The sequence below is a fragment of the Pongo abelii genome, chromosome 4 (assembly GCF_028885655.2).
Source record: "Pongo abelii isolate AG06213 chromosome 4, NHGRI_mPonAbe1-v2.0_pri, whole genome shotgun sequence".
NCBI classification, from domain to species: Eukaryota; Metazoa; Chordata; class Mammalia; order Primates; family Hominidae; genus Pongo; species Pongo abelii.
The window spans coordinates 154,671,113-154,698,772 of record NC_071989.2 but is presented as its reverse complement, the minus strand read 5'-3'; the positions used below and the strand labels follow the sequence as shown (position 1 = coordinate 154,698,772).

General features: G+C 39.0%; 1 protein-coding gene and 1 non-coding gene across 5 annotated transcripts in view; one reads left to right on the top strand and one right to left on the bottom strand.

The window, feature by feature from the left end:
* RBM27 (RNA binding motif protein 27) overlaps nucleotides 1-27,660 on the bottom strand; it is an 86,770-nt gene that overhangs the window by 33,251 nt on the left and 25,859 nt on the right. The window contains exons 4-10 of one of the 4 annotated variants that reach the window (XM_054547044.1): nucleotides 26,622-26,713; nucleotides 25,750-25,943; nucleotides 24,710-24,973; nucleotides 21,899-22,192; nucleotides 18,258-18,392; nucleotides 3,784-3,948; nucleotides 540-689 (exon numbers count right to left, since the gene is read on the bottom strand). In XM_054547044.1, the coding sequence (XP_054403019.1) occupies nucleotides 540-689; nucleotides 3,784-3,948; nucleotides 18,258-18,392; nucleotides 21,899-22,192; nucleotides 24,710-24,973; nucleotides 25,750-25,943; nucleotides 26,622-26,713 (1,294 nt within the window). The remainder of the gene's footprint in view (nucleotides 1-539; nucleotides 690-3,783; nucleotides 3,949-18,257; nucleotides 18,393-21,898; nucleotides 22,193-24,709; nucleotides 24,974-25,749; nucleotides 25,944-26,621; nucleotides 26,714-27,660) is intronic. The other 3 variants (XM_002816038.4, XM_054547031.1, XM_054547032.1) reach the window with 3 other exon arrangements.
* On the top strand, nucleotides 10,445-10,507 carry LOC129056980 (U7 small nuclear RNA). Its single transcript, XR_002915234.1, has one exon. It is a non-coding gene; the product is annotated as a U7 small nuclear RNA (small nuclear RNA).

Genomic DNA, 27,660 nt, shown 5'->3' with positions numbered 1-27,660 from the left:
ACTTGCATTTAATCTTGGTTTTGTTTCATGTTTAAGGTTTATTCCTAAGTTTTGTAAAGGTCCTAACTTAAAGATGTAATTATAAGTGTTAAAAATTATCAAATAGTTGTATTGTAACATTTTAGATTCTCAATATAATTAGTGTGATGCATAGCTCTTAGGATACAAAGCAGGTCCTTCAATGATCAGTTCTTTGAGGGCAGGGGATCAGTAATTTCATCTTTCTATACACAATATCTAACACAGTGCCTAGAAACAAAACTAAAACAGCCTAAAGTCCTACCAAAAGAAGAAGTTAAATAATATTAGTATGATTTGTATTTAAAAACAAATATACCCTAACTATAGCTTTAAAATAAAATTTGGAGATAAAGTTATTTAAAAACATCTGAGATTAATACATAGCATCCTCCAAAAGAGATGATATGTAAGTAATTTGGACCTTAATTTCCTCAAGCTAGGCCAGAAATGCAAATGTAATAACTATATCCAACTACTGCATAACACTTAGCATCAGAAAAAGTTCAAGGTATTCTCACCTCTTGGATTTGCATCCATATCTCCAGATGTTAGGCCAATCAGATTGGGGCGCTGTGTCTGTGTTCTTGAAAAGAACTGTCTGTACTGAGATCTACCAGAACTAGTAATACTAGGAGCTTCTGGGTTGTAACCATCTGGTTCATATGTATCTGAGGGAAAACAAAGCAACAAAACACACAACAAATCAGAGAGAGGTTAAACCATCTCTCATTGTTATAAAATAAACAACTGCTTAAAAAACATATATTCTCCAACAAATATAAATACATCAACCTACAGTCACCTCTCAGTATCTGTGAGGGACTGGTTCCAGGACCCTCCCGCAGATATAAAAATGCACAAATGTTCAAGACTTTCATATAAAATAGGGTGGTGGTATTTGCATATAACCTAGGTAAATCCTCTTGTATACTCTAAAACATCTCTAGGTTAATTATAATACATAATATAAATGCTACATAAATAGCTGTTATGGATATTGTTTTTAAAACTTGCATTCCTTTTAATTATTGTACTGGGTTTTTTTTATTTTTATTTTTTTCCTGAATATTTTCGATCTGTAGTTGGCTGAATCTGCAGATGTGGAACCTGAGGTGAAGGGATGACTGTATTTCTCTTTGTGTTACAGTATCTAGACACACCTTTTGAAACTGAAAAAAAAAAAAATGCTCCTATTACAGAATACAGATATATGCATCCATTCTTAAATACTGATATTTTCAGATTCACTCACCTCCTCATTTCTACTCTATATATTAATTACCTAATCCAAATGTCAATGCACATTTTTTTTCTAATTTAAAAAAAACGGAGATGGGGTCTCGCTATCTTGCCCAGGCTGGTCTTGAACTCCTGGGCTTCAGCCATCTGCCCAACTCAGTCTCCCAAACTGTTGGCATTACAGGTGTGAGTCACTGTGCCCAGCCCAATGCACATTTGTTAATACAAATTTTCACATACACAAACACCGTATGTGAAGGATTGAGTTTCCTCTGTCGTCTATCATATCTCCAATTTCTAGGTACCTTTTTAATTGAGGTGAAAAGAAAATGTATTCATTTGGTTATATGCAATTCTTCAAACTAGAGTGAGAACAGCTGGTTTCACACATAAACCATATTTCAAATAAAAAAGCGCACACGCGCACATACACGTCAGTCATTTCTATGATTTAGAGTATAGAAGTGATTCAGAATACAAGATCAGCAAATTATCCTCATTTAGGGGATCTTCCTGGCCACTACAGGCATTTGAGTCAACGACCAATAAGTAGCACAACTAGGATTCAGAAGTCCTCAATCCAGAAAATGTCTCACCCCCAATACTCTTAGATTAAACCTCTCCCATGAATACTGTGCTCCTCCTAACTTCAGATTCACAAGCTAACTTCCTTCTTGCACAAAACATCCACAAGCTACAATGAGGCAATAATAATAAAATGCCATTAAAGCACAGGTGATTCTGAGATATCTAACATAAGAACTAGAACTGCTGGTTGGCATTCCTTCTCTTCCTCCCACCCCCATTTTTCCTCTTTTTTCAGGTTTTGAAAACAGCTCATGGAATTACACAAAAAAAGGCATCACTAGATTAAGAACTGTCTCCCTCTAATAAAGTGTTAAATGATGTTGAAAATTAATCATTTGGGGCATCTGTACTGTCCTCCTCAGGGAACGATGGAACAGAAATTTAAATAAATTATTATCACAATGACATTCCTATTAGAGATTTTTTTATTTCATTCCTAAGGCTTGCATTCAGTCTCAAAGTTTCCTGATGATGATCAATAAAACCAAATAATTGGGCCGGGCGCAGTGGCTCACACCTGTAATTCCAGCACTTTGGGAGGCCAAGGTGGGCAGATTACGAGGTCAGGAGTTCGAGACCAGCCTGACCAACATGGTGAAACCCCGTCTCTACTGAAAATACAAAAATTAGCCGGGCTTGGTGATGCACGTCTGTAATCCCAGCTACTCAGGAGGCTGAGGCAGGAGAATCGCTTGGACCCTGGAGGTGGAGGTTGCAGTGAGCCAAGATCACGCCATTGCACTCCAGGCACTCCAGCCTGGGCAGCAGAGCGAGACTCCGTCTCAAAAATAAAAAAAATAAATAAATAAAAACAAATAATTTTGCCTCAATGGTTACAGAACTATGATTATAGTTATCTGCCAAAGAGTATTTTGGGGGCTTCATATTTAATTATTTTAGCTTTGTTCTAACTCCTCTCTCTATAATTTTTTTGTCTCTTTAAGACAACTAAAGACAGTATTTATTTGTGAGCATTCCCTCCTGATGGAAACACACTGTAATGATATGTCTAGCTTAAAAGTAAATCTAACATAGTTGCTTATTAAATTTCAGTGTGTTTAAGGACGATACAGTTTGAAAATGATATGTAAAGTAACAGCTTCCCTGGTTATGCCAACTCTAAAAATTACATGCAATATAACATAAAAATGCATACTGCTTTATCTTTTTAAAAAAGGATTAGCAAATTATGATTTAAAAGTTTTCAGTTACCACTTGGCACTACTGTCAGAAAATCTCCTACAGTTAAGACTGCAGAAAGTTTTAAAGAAGTTACATAATCAAATGACCATGTGCCATAAATCCTAGGAATACACAGAACACCAATTAACTTAAAAGCCCTTTAGTTAATTATGAGAATAAGATCCAAAGGCAAAGTGAGAAAGGGTTAAAAACACCTCATGAAACACCCACAAAGCACTCCACAGATCCTTCAAAATACGTATGTCAATAGGAGAGAAGGGTTTTTAAGAATCGCTACATTATGCACACATATAAGGGGCAAAGGGGCCATACAAGGGGCAAGAGGGGAAAAAGGACATGATTGGCAAGAAACCAGATGTTTATTTTTGTTTTGTTTTAAAGAAAAATTAACCTAGTTTATTACAATGTATAACTAATTAGAAAACATTCAAGTAGATATTATCTTCCTATCTACCGGATTAGAAATTAGCTTCAAGGAACTAGCATCACTTTGTTACCGAGGCACTGAAAGAAAATATAGAGGACATCAGAGATGACAGATACACAGGAGGCCTAATCATCTAGCAGCCACTAGAGACAAACCAAAGAAGCAAAGGAACAGAAAATAAAACTACCTATGAGCTTTAATGGGACTTTGTAACTGCAGATCAGGATGCCAGGTCATCGCTTAGGCTGGCCAGCTTAAAGTAAAAAAGATCAGTGAGGTGGATGGCCATCTGTAGCAAAGCTTACCTGGAACCAGAGGGGTAGGGCTGGAGACTGAGGTATGGTACCCAATGGAGGATCCCATGAGGTTTCGAGGTGGCACCAAACGAGCTGCCAACAGAGGAGGCGGTGTCCCCAACTGAAGTCGCTCAGATGCAGCAGCACCATGTTCACGAGAGTACATGGGCTGTCCTACAGAGGAAAGAATAGGAGGGCAGCTGGGAATGAGAGTCACAAGCTTCTCTTAGGTGATGATGTGTTTCCTGAGACTTTGAGCCAAAAACAGAGAAATTAAACCAACAGGAATAGAAGTACAGAAAGATGTTCCTGGGATTCTTTCTAACTCAAGAAAGAACAGACGTGCAACTGGTTAGGATCCATCGAGGTATAAAGAAAAGAATAAGAATTAGGTAGTATATATAATCTCCATCTTTTATGATCTTAAGTGGAGAAAACTATGTGCTAATTTTATCTAAAGCTGAACAGTGAACCATATCAGGTTATTAGGCAAAGGAGCCCTGAGCTATTAATTATACAGAATTTTTCTATCCAATGAGATATGCAGGTATGAAAACTGTCATATCCATTAAAAAGAAAACAACCCCCCTCCAACCAACCCACATAATTTCAGGTTTGCACCAAATATGCTCCCATATCTAAGGGCAGAAAAAAAGACAAAGGCATTAAGAACAAACAAACACTATATGCATACCTTCGCAAAGAATAAGAAATGCTACAAAGAAAAAAATTAAAGATAGTGAAAATTTGTTATCTCTGTGAGCACATGGATAACAAAAATTGAGAAAGGGAAAAGGACAGGCCAGGCACTGTGGCTCACGTGGCTCACGCCTGTAATCCCAGCACTTTGGGAGGCCAAGGTGGGTGGATCACGAGGTCAGGAGTTCAAGACCAGCCTGGCCGAGATGGTGAAACCCCGTCTCTACTAAAAATACAAAAATTAGCTGGGCGTGGTAGTGGGCACCTGTAATCCCAGCTACTAGGGAGGCTGAGGCAGGAGAATTGCTTGAACCCAGGAGGTGGAGGTTGCAGTGAGCCAAGATCGTGCCACTGCACCACTGCACCACTGCACTTCAACCTAGACGACAGAGTAAGACTGTCTCAAAAAAAAAAAAAAAAAAAAAAAAAAAAGGACAAAAAAACAGATAAACAGACCAGCACATCATTGGACACATGAAATCATCCTGGATATTAAGAAGCACTTTTTGAAAGACAACACATTTAGGATTTATATATAGGCTGATGCAAGAATGCACACACAATGAAGCCAAAATCTGAAGGACAGGATTAGAAAAAGATAAGGTATCAAGGAGCAAAATCCCTTTGGGTGTCCATTTAATAGTATCTTTTCCACCGACAACCCCATTTGAGACATATTTATAAGATTTAGTTATTATATATGTCCAACATCAGACATTTACTATGTGACACAAGACAAAATAAAGTGGATTTTTTTTTTTTGAGACGGAGTCTTGCTCTGTCACCCAGGCTGGAGTGCAGTGGCGCTCACTGCAAGCTCCGCCTCCCGGGTTCACACGATTCTCCTGCCTCAGCCTCCCGAGTAGCTGGGACTATAGGCACCCACCACCACGCCTGGCTAATTTTTTTGTATTTTGAGTAGAGACGGGATTTCACCGTGTTAGCCAGGATGGTCTCAATCTCCTGACCTTATGATCTGCCCATTTCGGCCTCCCAAAGTGCCACCGGACCCAGCGCCCAGCCTTGAATTTTTTTTATACCTGGTGAAATGTCCTTAAAAGCTGTAAAATTCCTAAAGATTTTAAATGGACCTTAATAGGACAGGCTACAAAGCAACCACTTGGTTTCACAGTAAGTCCCTAAAGGGAATATAGAGATGCTAAACTTCACTACCCTTTTCTTCGTATATAAGAAGCAAGAGAGGAAGTAACAAATCATACTGTATAACTGTGCACTTAGCATTAACCCTTTTAAAATTTACATTTCTAATGGATGTTGGGCTTAATACCTAGGTGGTAGGTTGATCTGTGCAGCAAACCACAATGGCACACATTTACCTATGTAAAAAACCTGTACATCCTACATATGTACCCTGGAACTTAAAATAAAAGTTGATGGGGAAAAAAAAAGTACATTCAAAAAGAATCAGCTAATTATTACACTGCAAAAACAATATAACACATTTTCTTTTTTTCTTTTTTTTTTACTTTTTCTTTTTTTTTTTTTTTGAGAGTCTCACTCTGTCGCCCAGGCTGGAGTTGCAGTAGCATGATCTGGGCTCACGGCGACCTCCGCCTCCCAGGTTCAAGCAATTCTCCTGCCTCAGCCTCCCTAGTAGCTGGAATTTCTGGTGCCCACCACCACGCCCAGCTAATTTTTTGCATTTTTAGTAGGGACGGGGTTTCACCATGTTGGCCAGGCTGGTCTCAAACTCCTGACCTCAGGTGATCCACTCGCCTCGGCCTCCCAAACTTCTGGAATTACAGGTGTGAGCCACCGTGCCCGGCCCAATTTAACATATTCTCAATGAGGGGAACAAATAGTTGTAAGCACACAATCAATGGCAGGGAATTACTTGTGAAGAGTGACCTATCAGCAGAATGCAGTAGTATGTTAAAGAGAAAAACGGGGCCAGGTGCAGTGGCTCACATCCATAAACCCAACAATTTGGGAGGCCAAGGTGTGAGGATTACTTGAGCTCAGGAGTTTGAGACCAGCCTGAGTAACATACCGAGACTCTGTCTCTACTAAATATTTTAAAAATTAGCCACGCATGGTGGCGCACAGCTGTAGTCCTAGCTATTCGGAAGGCTAGGGCGGGAGGATCACTTGAGCCAGAAGGTCAAAGCTGCAGTGAGCCACGACTGTGCCACTCACTGTACTCCAGCTTAGGTGACAGGGTGAGATGCTGTCTTTAAAAGAAAAAAATTTAATTAAAAAAATAGAAATACATACATATATAGAAAAATGGGAAGTACAATCTTAGTCCATACGACTACTTTAAATGTATGATACATCACTCAATGTACTAAGTATCTAATTAAGTATATCTAATTAATAATAGCTGTCTCAAAGTAAACTGGAAACCAAAAGGCTACTTTGCCCAATGTCTATTTTTAAAACTGCTGACAAAGAACATACAATTCAAATACTTTAGAAAGGCCAAGCACGATGGCTCACACCCATGATTACAGCACTTTGGGAGGCCAAAGCGGGTGGATCCCTTGAGCTCAGGAATTTGAGACCAGGCTGGGCAACATGGTGAAACCCCATCTCCACTAAAATTACAAAAATTAGCCAGGCGTGGTGGTGCATGTCTGTAATCTCAGCTACTCTGGAGGCTGAGGCACAAGAATCACTTGAACCCAGGAGGCAGAGGTTGCAATAAGCTGAGACTGCACCACTGCACTCCAGCCTGGGTGACAGAGAAAGACTCTGCCTCAAAATAAAAAACAAATAAAAAAAACAAAATAAAAAAACCTCAAAAAGATGGCAATTAATTCAAATGTAGCCTGACTTTCTTAAACAATTCCTACTGAGTAAATACTACTTCTAAAAGCAACAGAGTTCTTTAGACAAAGGGCTAATTCTAGGTCAGGGCAGAAAATTTATAAGATGAGCCTGGTACACCTTGGTATACCTTGTCCTTCCAGAAGCAAGAGAGTTATCAAAAACTGGCATGTCAAAAATTAAAAAAAAAAAAACTATCAGAAGCCAACAAGAAGAGGCTCCTATTGATTAAAGATGAGACAATCTGAACATCAAAAAAGACTATAATGGAGTGAAGCATATCAAATGTTAAAAATTCATGAGTTCAGAATGATACTTAAAAAAAACAGGAGTTCCCTTTGGAAAAAACTAGGGAATCAACTCATTCTTAAAATTGATAAATGAAAGAAAATACACATATATCATGTCTCTTCTGTAAAAACTGCATTTCAGGTTAACCAAATGGTTGTTACAGTCAACTATATGGAATGCTAGCAATAAATGTAGAAGAAACTATAGATTTAGAGTCTCACATACAACAGCAAATCCAGGCAATGATCAAAAATGGCTGTTGAAACCATCAAGCAAGTTTTAAAATGAATGGATCAGGATGAAAACACTTTTACACGCTAATCAATATTTATAATACAGAAAGGAGACAACCAGACATCATGAGCATTATAATGTACTGTGTAGGAAGTACATAATGCTGTCTATAAAATGTTCTTGCCAAAAAAAGAAAAAAATTGGATTTTATCAAATACCTAGCTCTAACTTCAAATTTACAGGGAATACAGGGGATAGAGGAATGTGTTAGATGACACCAGAAGATCAATCTGCCAAGTCTAGAATGTGAGAAAATTCTTCAGGACAAATGATCTATTTCTTCAACAAATAAATGCCAAGGGAGAAAAAAAAAGAAGTAAGGGACATTTCCATAAAGACTTAAGAAAGATATCAACTAAACGTAATGTATAACCCTGTTTGGATATAGCATCAATTAAACCAGGTATAAAAGGGCATTTATGATACAATTGGGAAATACGAAAACTAACTGGATATTTCACAAGCAATAGTAAACTGTTACAAATTTTGGGGGGGGACTGTGATAACAGTACTGTGTGTATGTATGATTTTGTATGTATGTATGTTTAATTCTTATCTTTAAAGATACGTAAGTTTTTACAGATGAAATGCTATTATATTTGGGACTTATTCTAAAACAATCATGTCATTAAGCTGAATTTTGAGGAGCCATAAAAGAGAAAACAAAAATAAAAACTAACGCCAGGTGTGATGGCTCACATCTGTAATCCCAGCACTTTGAGAGGCTGAGGCTGGAGGACTGCTTGAGCCCAGGAGTTTGAGACCAGCCTGGGCAACATGGGGAGCCCTCATCTCTACAAAAAATTTAAAAATCAGCCAGGTATAGTGGCACGCATCTGTGCTCCCAGCTACTCATGAGGCTGAGACAGGAGGACTGCTTGAGCCCAGGAGGTCAAGACTGCAGTGAGCCAAGATTGTGCCACTGTACTCAAGGCTGGGTGACAGAGCAAGACCTTGCCTGGAAAAAAAAAAAAAAAAAAAAAAAAAACCACAGCACTAAAATAATCAAGTCAGGAGTAGGTTACGGATGAAGCAAGATTAACACACTGATTAACTGTTGAAGCCAGAAATAAGTACATGGAGATTCACTACATTACACAGTCTACTTTTATGTATGTTGTATTTGAAATTTTCCATCATAATGTTTTCTCTTTTAAATTTGAGATGAGGTCTTACTATGCTATCCAGGCTAAAGTACAGTGGCTATTCATAGGCGTGATCATAGCTCACTGCAGCTGGAACTCTTGGCCTCAAGCTATCTTCCCCTGCCTCAGCCTCCCAAGAGGCTGGGACTACAGTCACATGCCCACACGCCGAGCTACATAATAAAAAATGTTCACTATCAAATAGGTTACAGTAATGGTGAAGATCAGTCTGTCAGAATTTATATTCATTCAGTTTAGTTATGGTCAGAGTACAGAGTTTCCAAACCGCAAACATCTCAAGTTCATGTTCCCATCTTAAATTGTTCATATAGGTAACATGCCTAATATCAATATTTTCAACTTCTTAATATTAACTCTAGTCAGAATAAAGACAGTCTTTATTCAACCTAAAATTTTAGCAACTCTGTATAATTTTCCTGATTTTAAGAGTATTCACAGGAAAAAAATTGTAAGTTTTAAGCTAAAAACTCAAATCCAGAAAAAATAAAAAGCTACATCTTCCCAATACTGGCCATATTTATGTGTCTTCTCAATTAGAATACAAGGTACCTGGTACACTTGAGAAGTTCCAAGGGCTAAACAGTGCCTGATGCATAATAGAAATCAAACAGTCACTTAAAGAAAAAATGAAAGCTTAAAGTACCCAAATGAAAATTAAGTATTTCTTTGGATGAATATCTGTATGTTGAAATAGACAATGTCACAACTAATACAACATGAATCAGGTCAAATACAAGGGAGAGAAAGCCTCTAGACCAGCAGTCCCCAAGCTTTTTGACACTAGGGACCGGTTCCACAGAAGACAATTTTTCCACGAATGGCGGGGGTGGGTGGAGGTGATGACTTTAGGATGAAACCGTTCCAGTTCAGATTATCAGGCATTAGATTCTCATAAAGAATGCGCAACTCAGATCCTTCGCATGCGCAATTTACAATACCATTGGTTCTCCTATGATAATTTAATGCCACCATGACCCGGGGTTTGGGGACCCCTGCTCTAGACAATATACAAGGACTCTAATAGACACTGACTTACTTTTCTAGCCATCAAATCCATTATTCTACATAATGCCACAGAATTAAATGAGCAAATCTCAAATTTAGAATTATACTGTTTTAACAATTTTATACAGTTCATAGGAAAGTATTTTCTGAAAGATAAAGATTTATGTGAATTGATATTAAGACTGGACAGTTATCTTCAACCTAAGAATCGGTCTCTAGAATCCAGGATGTTACCTGCTACTCTTACTTTTTCACACATCCAGTACAACAAACGAACTTAGCAGTTACAAAATATTTTTACTATGCTTCTTCAAGAAGCAGAACAGACCAAAAGCAAGGTAGAAAAGAGAATGTACTTTACTTAATAATGGTCTTATAAAAGCCAAAAGTATATACTGAGTTGGTGAGTTCAAACTTGGAGGCTGCAGTGGTACAGCTCTTTAAGATTTTGTCTAGCAAGTTCTCTGGTCTCCCACAAAGAAACCCCCATGCAAAAAAAAAAAATTAGGGGTCCAAATACAATGCCTCAGGTCTGTAATCCCAGCACTCTGGTAGGCCAAGGTGAGAGGATTGCCCCAGGCCAAGAGTTTGAGACCATCCTAGGCAACACAGCAAGACCACAAAAAAATTCAACATTAGCTAGGCATGGTGGCATGTGCCTGTACAGTCTAGTTATTTGGGAGGCTGTGGTGGGGTGACCACTTAAGCCCAGTGGTTCAAGGCTGTAGCGAGCTAGAATCATGCCACTACACCCCCCCCGGGCGACAGAGCAAGACCCTATTTCTAAAAAAAAGGTAAATAAATAAATAAATGTTTTTAAAATTAGGGTAAGCTGGGCATGGTGGCTCATGCTTGTAATCCCAGCACTTTGGGGGACTAAGGTGGGGGGACAGCTCAAGCCCAGGAAGTCAAGATCAGCCTTGGCAACACAGAAAGACCTCGTCTTTATAAATCATTTAAAAAATTAGCTGAGCATGGTGGTGCATGCCTCTGGTCTCAAACTACTCAGGAGGCTGAGTAGGAGGATTTCCAGAGCCTGAAAGGTTGAGGCTGCAGTGACCCATGATGCCACCACACTCCAGTCTGGGCAGCATAACAAGACTGTCTCAAAAAGAAATAAAGCGGGGGCATGGGTAAAATGTTAAGTACTTCAGAGGAAACAGTTGATTTTAACAGTTGATTGCTGTCTTTACACAAAATTCCAAACACAGTTAGTTATTTAAGTTATTTTCACAGGGTCTATGACATTTTAACTCAAGAAAAGTAACAAAATTTCAAAGTTTTTTCTAAATTATAATCAATTTTTTTTAAGACAGGGTCTTACTTCTCTCTGCTGTCCAGGCTAGAGTATAATGGTACTATCTGCAGCCTTGAACTCCTGGGCTCAAGCAATCCTCCCAACCTTGGCCTTTGAATGTGCTGGGATTACAGGGGTAAACCACTGCATTCAGCCAATATTAACTTTACCAGGAACCATGTATATCCTATTCAGTTTTACAATCAGGTAATTCTTTTTCTTATTTTAACATCCAACTTGTCTTTTTCCAACTGCAGCCTAAATGAATGCAACTAAATGAACGCTTTATTTCTCACAGCCTAAATGACAACTGCAGCCTAAATGAATGCTTTATTTCTCACAGAATTAGTTCCTTTGTTACCTGGGGTTTTTTTAAGCTGTAATAGCAAAATATACTGTAATGGGTTTTCATTTTGTGGATTTTTTAAACATATTTCTTTCCCACTATTAGATTTTTAGATTCTTAGACGACCATTTCTTATTTATCTGTATATTCCTAGTACCTAACATTGAGCAGACTCCAACTCCTACCTTGAAAAATCCAGATTTCGTTTTTCTGTGTTTACTTTGGGTTCTTATTGACATCATTTGTACAACTAAACACCATTTGATATGCATTTTTCACCTATATTTTCTGTGCTGTGAATTTTAATATTAATTTTAATGACAATAAAATATCCGTAATTTAAACTTTCCCAACCTGTTAAACTTTCAAGATAGCTCAAGTTCTCATTACACATTGAAAACATACATATAGCTTCTTACTTTATTTGAACCAAACTTCTAATCTTTTTGAAATTACCAATTATAGCATGAGTTGAGTATCCCATATCCAAAAGGCTTGAGACCAGAACTGTTTCAGATTTCAGATTTTTTCAGATTTTTGAATCTCTGAATTATAGTTACTGGCTGAACATCACAAATCTTAAAATCCAAAATCCAAAATGCTTCAATGAGTAATTCCTTTGAGCATCATATTGGCACTCAAAAAGTTTCTAATTTTGGAGCATTTCAGACTGGGAATGCTTGACCTGTATTTAGAAAAATAAACTTGAACAATGTGAAGGATTCAATTATCTGTCTCAAAGACAAAAATATTTTTAAAACTATTTTATTTTACTTTATTTATTTATTTTTTTGAGATGGCGTTTCGCTCTTGTTGCCCAGGCTAGAGTACAATGGCGCAATCTCAGCTCACTGCAACCTCTGCCTCCCAGGTTCAAGTGATTCTCTGGCCTCAGCCTCCTGAGTAGCTGGGATTACAGGCGCCCACCACCACACCCAGCTAATTTTTGTATTTTTAGTAGAGATGCGATTTCACCACGTTGACCACGCTGGTCTCAAACTCCTGACCTCAGGTGATCCGCCTGCCTTAGCCTCTCAAAGTGCTGGGATTACAGGCATCAGCCACCATGCCCAGCCCAAAAACTATCTTAAAATCAACTGAATAGAAAAATATTAAAAACTTATTAGAAATATAAAGGTAATAGAAAGATATTAAAAACTGAGGCCAGGAGTGGTGGCTCATGCCTGTAGTCCCGGCACTTTGGGAGGCTGAGTCGGAAGGATCACCTGAGGTCGGGAGTTTGGGACCAGCCTGGCCAACATGGTGAAACCCTGTCTTTACTAAAAATACAAAAAAAATTAGCCAGGCTTGGTGGCATGTGCCTGTAATCCCAGCTACTGGGGAAGCTCAGGCAGAAGAATCGATTGAAACCAAGAGGCGGAGGTTGCAGTGAGCTGATCGCACCACTGCACTCCAGCCTGGGCAACAGAGTAAGACTCCGTCTAAAAAAATAAATAAATAAACTTATGACTGACAAACTATACTACACATCCCCCCTTTTTTAATGTTTAGATTATCAGGAACTCTACTAGTCTTCAAAATTTCTCTATAAATTTTAGAATCAGATTTGACACTCAAGAAAGAAAACCACATATTTCTCTGCATAGCAGACTTCTGAAGTGTTCAATATGAATATTCTATAACTTTCAAAATATTCAGTTGCCAACCAATCAAATCTGTTTATCAACACTGACGGAGCATATAAGACAATCCTCTAAAGCAGTAATTCACAAGTGCCAAGGGGAAATTATCACCTTTTATTGGTCCACAACAAAAACAGGGGGAAAATGTAGTGCTATTTCACAAAATCAAATATTAAAAGATTAAGTCAGGCATGGTGGCTCATGCCTACAATCCTACCCACTTTGGGAGGCCAAGGCAGGAAAACTGCTTAAGCACCCAGCCTGGGTAAGACAGCAAGACCCTGCCTCTACATACAAAAGATTTTTTTTTTTAATTAAAAGATTGTCCTTGAGGCCGTGTGTGATGGCTCACACCCGTGACCCCAGCACTTCAGGAAGCTGAGGCGGGAGTACCACTTGAGCCCACAGTTTGAGACCAGCCTGGGCAACAAAGCAAGAACCTGTGCCTACTAAAAATTTTAAAACTTTTAAATAAATTTTTAAAAAGATTGTCTTTTATTCTGAGATTATGTCCTTTCTTCAGTTTAAAAACATATTTTTAAAATTAAAGTATTAGATATTTTCACATACAGACCTTAACCTGGCAAAATAACAAGCTGCTAACTGTACAGGTCCCAAGAATTTTCTTAGAAATGTTACCAGTCTTTAAAAAATGAGTTTAGAGGCCGGGCACGGTGGCTCACACGTGTAATCCCAGCACTTTGGGAAGCCGAGGCAGGCGGATAACTTCAGGCCAAGAGTTTGAGACCTGCCTAGCCAACATGGCAAAAACCCATCTGTACTAAAAATACAAAAATTAGGTGGGCCTTGGGGTCCACGACTGTAGTCCCAGCTACTTGAGGCTGAGGCACAAGCTTAAACCTGGGAGGTGGAGGTTGCGCCACTGCACTCCAGCCTGGGCAACAGAGTAAGACTGTCTCAAAAAAATAATAATAATTTGGAAATACAGTTCTAAAAGGCCTTTACTCATATATCACAAAATAGTCTTACTTTTAAATAAAATAGAAAAATGGACTTCAAAAAACATGAGATCTAATATCTTATTCACCTTGGCTCCCTAGTGTCTGGCACAATGCCTGGCACATAGTAGGCATTCAATAAATATTTGCCAAATTAATTTATTTATTAAGCTAAGTCACTGAAATAAATGGTAACTGCCAGTTTTAAAAATTAAAACCAAATTGAATATTTATAGAGTGAGTCACAATGTTAAATTTAACAATATGAAAATAAATGGTAATTGCCAGATTTTTTTTAAATTAAAAACAAGATGGAATTTTTATCATGAGTCATAATACCAAATTTAACAGTATAAAAATATGCCATCCGCAACACACTCTGGAATAGTCCACTTTTTCATATTTACAAGTCCAAAAGGCAAACAATATTAAGAGCTGATTCGGGGGGAAATAGATAAAAGAGGCTTTGCTATAAATTGATAACGGTTGAAACTGAGGGATAAGTAAAAAGAACTTCATTATACTGGGTACTCCGGAGTTCCATACACTGTCCTCTTTACTTTTATATATATTTGAGATTTCCCATAATTAAAAAATGAACAACAAACATGTTCTATGAAAAGACGCTATAGCAATCAGAATACAGCGAGATACTAAGTATGAAACAGGAAAAACAATTACTTAAGTATTAAATGTGATTTCTGTTCTGTAGAAGCTCAGTTGAATGTAAGATTTACATATATTAAAAAAAATCAAACGGTAGGCCTATATATAAGTACATGTCATTATGTAACAAATGCTTTTTGGTATTGTAAGAGTTTAAAACAGAGCAATAGGCCGGGCACAGGGGTTCATGCCCGTAATCCCAGCACTCTGAGAGGCCAAGGGGTGGCGGATCACCTGAGGTCAGGAGTGTGAGACCAGCCTAGCCAACATGGCAAAACCCCATCTCTACTAAAAATACAAAAATTAGCCAGGTGTGGTGGTGGGCGCCTGTAATCCCAGCTACTTGGGAGGCTGAGGCACAAGAATCACTTGAACCCGGGAGGCAGAGGTTGCAATAAGCTGAGATCTCACCACTGCACTCCAGACTGGGCGACAAAGTGAGACTCTAGATAGACAGACAGACAGACAGATAGACAGACAGAAAACAGCAATCATGTCTTCCAAGTATACTTAGAATTTGGGCCTAGAAAGAGGTGAACACAGAGTATACTGGTAGGAAAGAAGATTGGGGGGGAAAGTTGAGCCATGACAGGGGCACAGAAAGGGTATAATTGGCATGACCAGAGAAGGTGCATGTTGAGGAATAGTGGACAAAGATTGCCAAGAAGGAAGAGGTAGACTATTGAAAGAGTTAAAGGCCAGGAACAGTGGCTCACGCCTGTAATCCCAACCCTTTGGGATGCTCAGGTGAGAGAAACTTGAGCCCAGAAATTTGAGACCAGCCTGAGCAACATAGTGAGACTCCATCTCTACAAAAAAATTTTAAAAATTAGCCGGGTGTGGTGGCACATGCCTGTGGCCCCAGCTATTTTGGAGGCTGAGGTGGGAGGATCACTTAGCCTGGAAGATCGAGGCTGCAGTGAGCCAAGATGGCACCACTGCACTTCAGCCTGGGGAAAAGAGTTGAGACTCTGTCTCAAAAAAAAAAAAAAAGTCCGGGCGTGGTGGCTCACACCTGTAATCCCAGCACTTTGCAAGGCCAAGGCAGCCAGATCACTTGAGGCCAGGAGTTTGACAGCTAGCCAACATAACAAAATCCCATCTCTACCAAAAATACAAAAAGATTAGCTGGGTATAGTGATACATGCCTGTAATCCCAGCTACTTGGGAGGCTGAGGCACAAGAATTGCTTGAACCCGGGAGGCAAAGGTTGCAGGGAGTTGAGATTGCACCACTGCACTCCAGCCTGGGTGACAGAGCAAGACTTCGTGTCAAAAAAAAAAAAGGAAAAAAAGAAAAAGGAGTTAGAAGCCCTAAAGAGGGGTTTACTGATGGCTCAGAAAGAAATGGTAGCCACCGAAAAGTTCTCATAAGGAACTTTCATGGTTGGATTTCTCAGGAAAATTAGCTTAGTAGCATTATGTGGTATGACTTAGGGAAGTTAAACATAAAACATAATGGTGTCAAGTAGGCTGCAGTAATAATCCACATGTGAAGTGATCTAGTGTGGATGAGGGTAGAGGCCACAGAAGAAATACAAAGGGCTACTTCAAAGAAAAAGAGAGAATTTTTAATTAACCAGATGTAAAAAAGCAAAGCAATGAGTCAGTCCTGTGAAGGTTTCAATTCTAGATATTAGGTGGGTGTTATTCCATTGACAAAAACAGGGATGGTAGAAGGTACAGATTTAAGAAGTTAATAGGTTCGATTTCAGAGTTTGAAATTTCAGGAGACAATAATAACTACAATAATATAATAATGAATCCTTATAGCTTACTAGTGGCTAGGCACTTTTTTAGACGCTTTAGATGTATTAATTTATTCCTCAAAACAACCTTAATGAGGTAATATTATTCTCATTTTAAAGAAGAGGAAATTGAGCTACAGAGAGGCTAAGGAACTTACTCAAGGTCACAAAGATAGTAAATGATAAAACAAGGATTTGAAACTGGGCTTAACGAAGTTTGCTGAATTGCCTCTCCAAGATATCAGAGATATAGAAATGTTTAGGATGCAAAATAAACTTTATGATAAACATAGTTACATATAAGATGAACATATCCATAAAGTTACTTGGCCTTGTAAAAAAAAAAAAAATCTTCTAATTTGACATTTTTAACAACTACCTTTTTAAAAAATGTTTTTGAAGGAAGTAATTTTTTAAAGCTTTAGTAAACAATAAAACACCTAAGAAACAAAAGAGAATTAGGATTCAAGAAAAATCATTTTTTTTGTTGTTTTTTGTTTTCTGAGACAGAGTTTTGCTCTGTCACCCAGGCGGGAGTGCAGTGGCACGATCTCGGCTCACTGCAACCTCCGCCTCCCAGGTTCAAGCGATTCTCCTGCCTCAGCCTCCCGAGTTGCTGGGACTACAGGCATGCTCCACAACACCCAGCTAATTTTGCATTTTTAGTAGAGACGGAGTTTCTCCACGTTGGTCAGGATGGTCTCGAACTCCCGACCTCAGGTGATCTGCCCACCCAGGCCTCCCAAAGTGCTAGGATTACAGGCATGAGCCACTGTGTCCGGCCCAAGAAAAATGTATTATTACAATCAAACGTGAATGTCACAAACAGCCTAAATACAGAACATTACAATTTAAATGATGCTCTCTATCTTCATTTCAGTATGCAAGTTAATTATTAGGCATAATTAACCTGCTCTTTTGTATACTTCTTAGGAGATACATCTTATGTTTTAGAAAATCAATCAGATAAACAATTTTTTTAAAAAGCTTCAAAATAAATTTCCTTTAGAAGAGACTTGACGTTAGGCTGGGCACGGTGGTTCACACCTGTAATCCCAGCACTTTGGGAGGCTGAGGCAGGTAGATCACCTGAGGTCAGGAGTTCGAGACCAGCCTGGCCAACATGGTGAAACCCCATCTCTACTAAAAATACAAAAATTAGCTGGGCATGGTGGCACACGCCTGCTGTCCCAGCTACTTGGGAGGCTGAGGCAAGAGAATCGCTTGAACCTGGAAAGTGGAGGTTGCAGTGAGCTGAGATTGTGCCACTGCACTCCAGCCTGGGTGACAGAGCGAGAATCTGTCTCAAAAAAATAAAAAGGAGAGACTAAATGTTGCTACTCCATGGCAGAGTAAAATTCTCCAAAACAGAAAGCCTTGCCTTTCTCTCCCATATCACACAAAATTAAAATGTGGCTATATAGCAGAAACACATGATAAACTGTATTATGAATACAAATACAATTTTTAGAATCCATAAGAACAGAAACTATTTACAATTTTTTAAAGGGTAATACTGATATGAGACAACTTGGCTTTTCTATACCCTGTCAATTTTAAGTCAAACAACATGTACTTACGTTCTGATACTGTGTAAAGGAGGTTCTGGGGTAAAGGAGGAGGTAGTCTTGTTCCCACTGATGCAAGATTGGGCACTGCACTTGTCCCAGGCTGGTCACGACTATTTATCAAGCTTGATTGTGTTATAGGTGGTCCTACATACAGACAACAAAAAGTGAAAAGTACAGCATTAATATTTCCTAATAAAAGTATCAGGCCAGGAGCAGTGGCTCACACCAGTAATCCAGAACTTTGGGAGGCCAACGCAGGCGGATCACCTGAGGTCAGGAGTTCGAGACCAGGCTGACCAACATGGAGAAACCCTGTCTCTACTAACAACACAAAAATGAGCAGGGCGTGGTGGCACATGCCTGTAATCCCAGCTACTCAGGAGGCTGAGGCAGGAGAATCACTTGAACCTGGGAGGCGGAGGTTGCGGTGAGCCGAGATTGCACCATTGCACTCCAGCCTGGGCAACAAAAGCAAAACTCTGTCTCTAAAAAAAAAAAAAGACCATCATAGGCCAGGCATGGTGGCTCATGCCTATAATCCCAGCACTTTGGGAGGCCGAGGCAGATCACCTGAGGTCAAAAGTTCGAGACCAGCTTGGCCAACATGGTGAAACCCCATCTCTACTAAAAGTACAAAAATAAGCTGGGTGTGGCAGCACACGCCTGTAATCCCAGCTATTTGGGAAGCTGAGGCAGGAGAATCACTTGAACATGGGAGGTGGAGGCTACAGTGAGCCGAAATCAAGCCACTGCACTCCAACCTGGGCAACAGAGAAAGACTTCATCTTAAAATAAAGAAAAAAATACCATACTAGTACTAACTTGGATACTCACATTTAAAATACCTAATTTGGCTCTGAACAGAATTAAGTAATTTGATATATGCAAGCTTAAGCACTGGGAGTTGTATAATCAATTAAAAGAACATTACTTGTTCTAGAACAGGCAAAACTAACCAAAGGTGAAAAAAGGCAGGACTGGTTGCCTCTATGGGTGAAGGTGGAGAATGGCTGAGAAGAGGCTTCAGGAACCTTTCTAGGGTGATGGTAAAGTTCTACAGAATTCAAGTTAATGATAAGCATGCTTAAGTGTACGATGTCTGCAACATACTGTGAAAAGCATCAAAAGTAAAAATGGAGAAACGGAAAGATATGTGCTAACATAAATACAGTAAAATGCTAATTGTAGAACCTAGATGGTAAGTATACAAATACAATTCCTTCAACTTTTCTATGTTTCAAACTTTTCACAGCAAAATGTCAGAAGAAATGGTATTCTTGAATTTAACTTTTAAATAGATATGTTCCCACGTTGAGATAATGTTCTTTATTTTAGAATTTCCATATATAAAACGATGTTGCTTTATCTGGGAAATAAAATCTCAGCTTGAGCTTCACAATTATACTGTTTATGTGATTATATTAAATATTCACATATGGGCTGGGCACGGTGGCTCACGTATGTAATCCCAGAACTTTGGGAAACTGAGGCAAGCAAACTGCTTGAGCCCAAGAGTTCAAGACCAGCCTGGGCAACATGGTGAACCCTGTCTCTACAAAAAAGTCCAAAAAAATTTAGCCAGGCATGGTGGCACACGCCTGTAGTCCCAGCTACTCAGGAGACTGAGGTGGGAGGATCCCTTTAAGCCTGGGAGGCGGAGGTTGCAGTGAGTCGTGAGCCAAGATTTCCCCACTGCACTCCAGCCTAGGGCACAGAGTGAGATCTTGTCTCAAAAAGAAAATAAAAGAAAAAAAAATCACAACTGCTAAGTTAAAAAAAAAAAAAAAGTTTCTATAGGCCAAACATATGCATTAAATCCCTCCAAACATTTACCAACTTTAATAATAAAACATATTCTTTAATTTTTTTGAGACAAAGTCTTGCTCTGTCACCCAGGCTGCAGTACAGTGAGGCCATCACAGCTCACTGCACCCTCGACCTCCTGGGTTCAAGCAATCCTCCCACCCCAAGCTCCCAAGCAGCAGGGACTACATGCACCCCCCGACATGCCTGGCTAATTTTTGTATTTTTTTGTAAAGGCAGGGTTTCGCCATGTTGCCCAGGCTGGTCTCAAACTCATGAGCTCAAGTGATCTCTCAGCCTCAGCCTCCCAAAGTGTTGGAATTACAGGCGTGCATCACTGTGCCGGGCCATGAAATGTATATTCTACAGAATACTTTATTACTGCAGGGAAGCTCAGGATCATGTGAAACCATTTTCACAATTTCTGTAATTATAATTCTATAACTGAGTCTGTAATTATTTCAAAATAAAATGTTAAAAAGAAATTCATTAAAACTACTGCTTAAACTGAACAATATTTCTAAAAATAAAAATTTGCCATCTTTTATTTATTTATTTATTTTTGAGACAGGGTCTGGCTCTGTCACCCAGGCTAGAATGGAGTGGTGCAATCTCGGCTCACTGCAACCTGTCTCCCAGGCTCAAGCCATCCTCCCACCTCAGCATCCCAAGTAGCTGGAACTACGGGCACACACCACGCCTGGCTAATTTTTATACTTTTTCTAGAGATGGGGTTTCGCCATCTTGCCCAGGCTGGTCTCGAACTCCAGAGTTCAAGTGATCCACCCACTTCGGCCTCCCAAAGTGCTGGGATTACAGATAAAAGCCACCATGCCCAGCCTAATTTGCCATCTTTTAATGTTAAATGTCTTCAAGCAGATAACGTTTTATATTTTTGCATACATGAAAACAATTCATTCCATAATTTTTTCAATTACTTTTTAAAAATTTAGTCCTACTTCTATTTCTACTATATTGGCAACTGTTAATAATGCTTTTTAAATGACCATTTTAAAACATTTCTTACTCCTAATTTTGGTGGATGTGATAATGGCATATTAATTTTTTTTTTTAAATAACAAAAAGTCCTTATCAGAAAGGAGATCCATACTGAAGTACATACTGGTGAAGTGACATGACATTTAGAATTTACTCCAACAAAAAACAAACCAACCCAAAAAAAGTGTATGGGAGGGAAGGGAAAATATGAGACAAAACAGCTGAATATTGATCATCATCGAGGCTGGATGATGGTACATGTAACACACATACCATTCTACTTCTAAAAATGTCCGTAATAAAAAAAATTTTTTAAATATTATTTCAATATTCTTGAAGAGATTTTCCTTAAAGACTGGAAAATTTCATAAAACTCCTAACATGTTTTTTCTCTGACATCTTAAAAACTGGCTTTCTTGGCCAGGCATGGTGGCTTATGCCTGTAATCCTAGCACTTTGGGAGGCCAAGGCAGGAGAGGATTGCTTGAGGCCAGGAGTTCAAGATCAACCTGGCCAACATAATGAGACCCTGTCTCTAAAGAAAAACTAAATAAAAATGAATAAATAAATAAATAAATACTGGCTTTCTTAAGATGATAACTAGATTTGACTGCAGGTCAATATAGGTTAGGCCACTACACACAAAATTTACACTGTGGTAATACAAATAACATCATGCAATAATGGATGAAAAAAAGAAAAGAATAGCATCTTAATTATGGGAATATATTCCAAATTATATTATTACTCTATTTCTCAAACACTTCAAACGAGTGTCAAGTTAGCTAAAAGGGATGAGGTTCTTCTAAACAGAACGCTAGAGAAAAATTAAACGACTATATACTTACTTGGTATGGGAAGCACAACGGATGGTGGAGGCTGACCATGTCCTTGGGGAACAGGAAGTCTCATACTATGGCCAGGACCTGGACCTGGGCCCGGGCCCGGGCCTGGACCTGGGCCCGGGCCCGGGCCTGGACCTGGCATTGGAGGCATTAACATTCCAGGAGGTGGTGGAGGAGGAAGCCCAGGAGGAGGGGGTGGGAAAGGAATCATACTTGGCAGAGCAACTTCATCAACAACTAGGGGATCATTTCCATGATCAAACTGACAAAGGTCACCAAGTACACAAAATCCTCTTTCTGTGGAATAAAGAAGAAAAAAAGAATCTTATTATCATCTACTTAGAGTTCAGAAAACAACAAAACATGTCCCTGAAAAACCCACCAATCTCATTTACAAAGTGGTTTTCTCCAAGGAATCCAAAGTCTCAGTGTCACTCTGTTAAGCATCACATATCCCCAAGGCAGAGGCAGAAGTACTCTCTACTTTTTATACTATGATACTATGACTTGTTGAGACAGCAAATAAAAGAATCAAGAACAGGTTACCAACTACCATTATACTAAACCATTTGCAATGAAGTTTTCATAATAAAAACTCAGATATTTTAAGCAAATATCAATTTAGCAAAGGCATGGGGTAGGGGAGAATAAGGACATTGACCTAGATTATTTACTCTCAATCTATTCTCATTACATTATTCTAAAGCAACCATTATTGCTATATCTGGAAGTTGAAACTTTCAAATATTCAAGTGGACATTATGTACCAGGTTATCATTTGTAGCACTGTTCATAGTAGAAAAATAGAAACATCCCAAACATACATCAATAAGGAATAAGTTAAACACATGTTTGTACATAAAGAATACTAAGAAGCAGGGCCGGGCACAGTGGCTCAGGCCTGTAATATCAGCACTTTGGGAGGCCGAGGCAGGCAGATCACGAGGTCAAGAAACCGAGACCATCCTGACCAACATGGTGAAACCTCGTCTCTACTAAAAATACAAAAATTAGCTGGGCGTGGTGGCACGCGCTTGTAGTCCCAGCTACTCAGGAGGCTGAAGCAGGAGAATCACTTGAACCCAGGAGGTGGAGGTTGCAGTGAGCTGAGATCATGGCACTGCATTCCTGCCTGGTGACAGAGCGAGACTCCATCTCAAAAAAAAGAGAAAAAAAAGAATACTAAGAAGCCTAAATAAATACTGAGGAAGCTCTCTATGTTTTAACATAGGATGAATGCCAAGAAATACTGCTAACTGAAAAAACATTATGCAGAAGTATGAGTAGCATACTAGTATTTATGTTAAAAATGTGGGGAAAACATGTGTATTTACTTATGTACATATGCACAGACTATGTTTGGAAAGATAAACAACAAATTGGTAACATTACGTCGGCCTTGGGAAGGAATATTCTATGGCTGAGAGATTAGGGCAAGAATGAGGTAATTCTTGAATTATAATTTGACTCTATTCCCTACTTTAAAATAAGTAAAATGTAAAAACATACGCATTCTATATTTATAGAAAAAAATTATGATGTCTGTGACTTGCTTGAAATAATACAGGCCACAGAAGTGAGTGGGAGCATACATTAAAACAACATTCCCCATGGGTTGGTGCCTATTTAAATGATGTAACGGATACATTGGGGTTAAGCATATCATTTTGTCAGCTTTTATGAATATATAAATACTTCCATAATAAAAATTTAAAATACACACATACCAATTCATTCATTCAAATGGAAAGTCAGCAAATCAAACTTGTAAGTAACTTCTACAAATTCCTAGCAGCAAACGCTACTCAAAAAAATGACAATTCCTGGCTGGGCATGGTGGCTCACACCTGTAATCCCAGCACTTTGGGAGGCTGAGGCAGGTGGATCACCTGAGGTCAGGAGTTCCAGACTAGTCTGACCAACATGGTGAAACCCCGTCTCTACTAATAAAAAAATTAGCCGGGCATGGTGGCTCACGCCTGTAATCCCAGCTACTTGGGAGGCTGACGCAGGAAAATCACTTGAACTTGGGAGGCAGAGGCTGCAGTGAGCCGAGATTGTGCCACTGCACACTAGCCTGGGGGACAGAGCAAGTCCGTCTCCAAAAATAAATAAATAAATAAATAAAATTCTTTTAAAAAATTACAATTACTAGCGTCTATGAAATTTTACGGTATACTATGGCATACAGTGTTTGAAATAACAATGAGAACAAAAAAACAAAAAAAACTAAAAAAGGGTAAAATTTAAATATTCTCTTAATGAGAGCCAAACCATTAAATCAAACAGAGATTCTCCTCCCCATTCATCCCTTTTGACAAAATTTGGAGTATAGGCATGGTGCGGTGGCTCACACCTATAATTCCAGCACATTGGGAGGCCAAGGCAGGCAGATCACCTGAGGTCAGGAGTTTGAGACCAGCCTGACCAAAATGGTGAAACCCTGTCTCCACTAAAAACACAAAAGTTAGCCAGGCATGGTGGCACACACCTGTGTGTGACTTGCTTGAAATAATATAGGCCATAGAAGTGAGTGGGAGTGTAGATTAAACAACATTCCCCATGAGTTGGTGCCTACTTGGGAGGCTGAGGCAGGAGAACTGCTTGAACCCGGGAGATGAAGGTTGCAGTGAGCCAAGATCGAGCCACTGCACTCCATCCTGGGTGACAGAGCGAGACTCTGTCTCAAAATAAATAAAATAAGATAAAATAAAATAAAATAAACTGGACTATAACTAAAAGATATGCAATATATGCAACATTTGCTCTGCTAGTACTTTTGGGCACAATATGAGAAAAGGTGGTGATTTTTACCATCATAATCTCTGCATCGCCTCTTTGGTGGTAGGTTTCGACCAAAAGAATTGGAAGAGCTATGATTGTTATAGTAATTAGACCAACTCTCAGTTGTGTTTTCAGAGTGGTGAGCAGGTGCGATCACAGTAACAGTGCTGGGAATAGACTGTGCCCCAGAGGAATACTGCTCAGAAGAGTTTGGAGGTGGTGCAGACACAGGCACATAGGAACTCTCTAGGTCATTCCTTTCACTCTTAAACTTCGATCTTTCCCTGTGCTCTGCTTGGAGACAAAATTAAAAACAGAAAACAAAGAGATCAAATATTTCATGTTCTTAAACTATGTTTATTTTCTCACATAGAAGAGAAAACATGAGAATGTTGAATTAAACTTATCTAGCTATCCATATTTCATACTGCTCTCTTTATTAACATATCCTAAAAGCAGGGACATCAACACGTGACATATCTTGGGCAAGAACTTGTGCAAAATCATCTTTTATAGTATCAACATCAGTTACGCTTAACTGAATGAGAGTTAATGACTTAAGCTGAGAGTCAGCTTCTCCACAGATATTTAATAAGAAGGTTATCTAAGAACTGACTTTCAAACTTGTATCTCAGAAAATGAGTGGCTGGGATCCCAATAATCTACTTATTTTATCCATTTAATTTTATAAACTTCAAGCACCCTTACAGCAAATCAATTACTTTTAGAAAACCAAACAAACAAAAAAGAAAAGCAGGCAACCCTCTTCCTCACGTGATAGCTTTATTGATTAAAGGATATTTGTATCCATTATACAAAATGAGTTAAGTCTAGACATGTACAATGATACACTCGAATAGCTCCTTTTTAATCAAACTCCCTTGACTCCATCCCCAGAATAGAGCCCTGTTTTCTAACAAAATGAATATTGAGTTTCTTGAGACAATTCCAGTTTTTACACTGCTCAGACATATTAAAGGTACATCTTTCTTTAACAGAATTTCTTGCACCCTTGTGATAGAGACAGATAAACAACTACAGAGTTTTTAGGGGGACACTCATCTACTCACCAACATTCCTATTTGGATCCCGGTCTTTGCTGCGCCCCCTACTTCGGCTTCTACTACGACTCAGGCCTCGACTCTTACTCCGACTCTTACTCCTGCCTCTTCTCCAGTCATACTTCTCACGGTACAATTCATTCCGCTCATAGTACCGGTCATAGTCTCTCCACTTCCCGTCTTCTCTTTTTTTCTCACGTGTCCTATAATATACAGACATAAAAGCCATATGCACGCTATAGAAACCAAGTCTGCAAACAAATCTATAGTATAAATACTACTCTTGGGTCATCCAAATGCATATCTATGCTTTTTTAGAAAGTTGCAAAACTACCACATAATTCCTCTAATCAAATATATACAGAGAAAAAAACATCCCTTCTGCAATTATACTGGGTGGGGAGAAATGAAAAAAGAGGTGAATCCAAAGTATGCGGAGGGGTGGGCAAGGGAAAACAGAAAATTTGAGATAGAAAAGAAAAAAGGCTCAAAACAAAGTGTTCCTAAACAAAGACCAATTTTTGATGTTAGGTTGATGATTCAATATACAAATTGTACTACTTGTCATAAAAAATGACTTGGATGATTTTAATATTGAGCACCCCTAACCAAATGGAACATTTCATTAATATTCTCTAAGGGGACTGCTCCTACCCCTGAGCCCTTGGGGAAAACACATAATAATGACTGTTTATAAAAGGAACAGAAAGTAAGACAAAAGACAAAAAACAGAAAGAATGAAAGGAAGAAAGGTAACATCTTTCTTTAATGAGTTTACAGAGAGAGGAGTTAGTATATATATTAAAAATCCCTTTAATGTCCTTGCAAGGCAACTAAAAAGTGAGTTATCAATGTCTTCCTAATTAAAGATAAACACAAACCTTCGTTCACTAGATTCTGAACGAGTCTTCTGGGGACTAGGATATTTCTTTTTTCTGCCATCTCGTTCTTCCTCTGCTGGCTCCTGAAATACCTATATGAAAATATTGATTAGAAGTAAGAGCAGGGCCAGGCACGGCGGCTCACACCTGTAATCCCAACACTTTAGGAAGTCCAGGTGGGAAGACTGCTTGAGGCCAGGATATTGAGACCAGCCTGGGAAACACAGCGAGACTCCATCTCTACTAAAAATAAAAAATAAAATAAGTTAGCTGGGCATGGTGGCATGCACCTGTATGTAGTCCCAGCTACTCAGGAAGCCGATATGGGAGGACTGCTTGAACCCAGAAGTTTGAGGCTGCATTAAGCCATGATCACACCACTGCACCAGAGGCTGGGTGACAGAGTGAGACCCTTCTCAAAAACAAACAAAAAAAGAAATAAGAATGGTCCCTCTTGGCCGGGCGCAGTGATTCACACCTATAATCCCAGCACTTTGGATGGCCGGGGCGGGCAGATCACTTGAGGTCAGGAGTTCGAGACCAGCACGGCCAACATGGTGAAACCCTGTCTCTACTAAAAATACAAAAATTAGCCAGGCGTGGTGGCACATGCCTGTAGTCCCAGCTACTCGGGAGGCTGAGGCAGGAGAATCGTTTGAACCCAGGAGGTGGAGGTTGCAGTGAGCCGAGATCATGCCACTGTGCTCCAGCCTGGGCAACATGAGACTTTGTCTCAAAAAAAAAAAAAAAAAAAAAAAAAGAATGGTCCCTCTATAAATTATGAAACATGTCCATCTACCTGATAATATTTCTGGTGCAAGAGAGGGCACGAGTAAATACACTGAAAAAATAAAGTCAATTCATAGCCAAAAGAGTCAGGCAACAGCAGAAATAAAAAAGATGCTCAGATTACTTCAACAAGCAGTATGTTAATTTTTTAATGTTAATTGAAAGTAGGGAATGGTAGTGTAGGAAAAGTATAAACAATTCATTCTTCAAATTAAAACAGCAAATCTCTTAAGTACCATATAGTAAAACG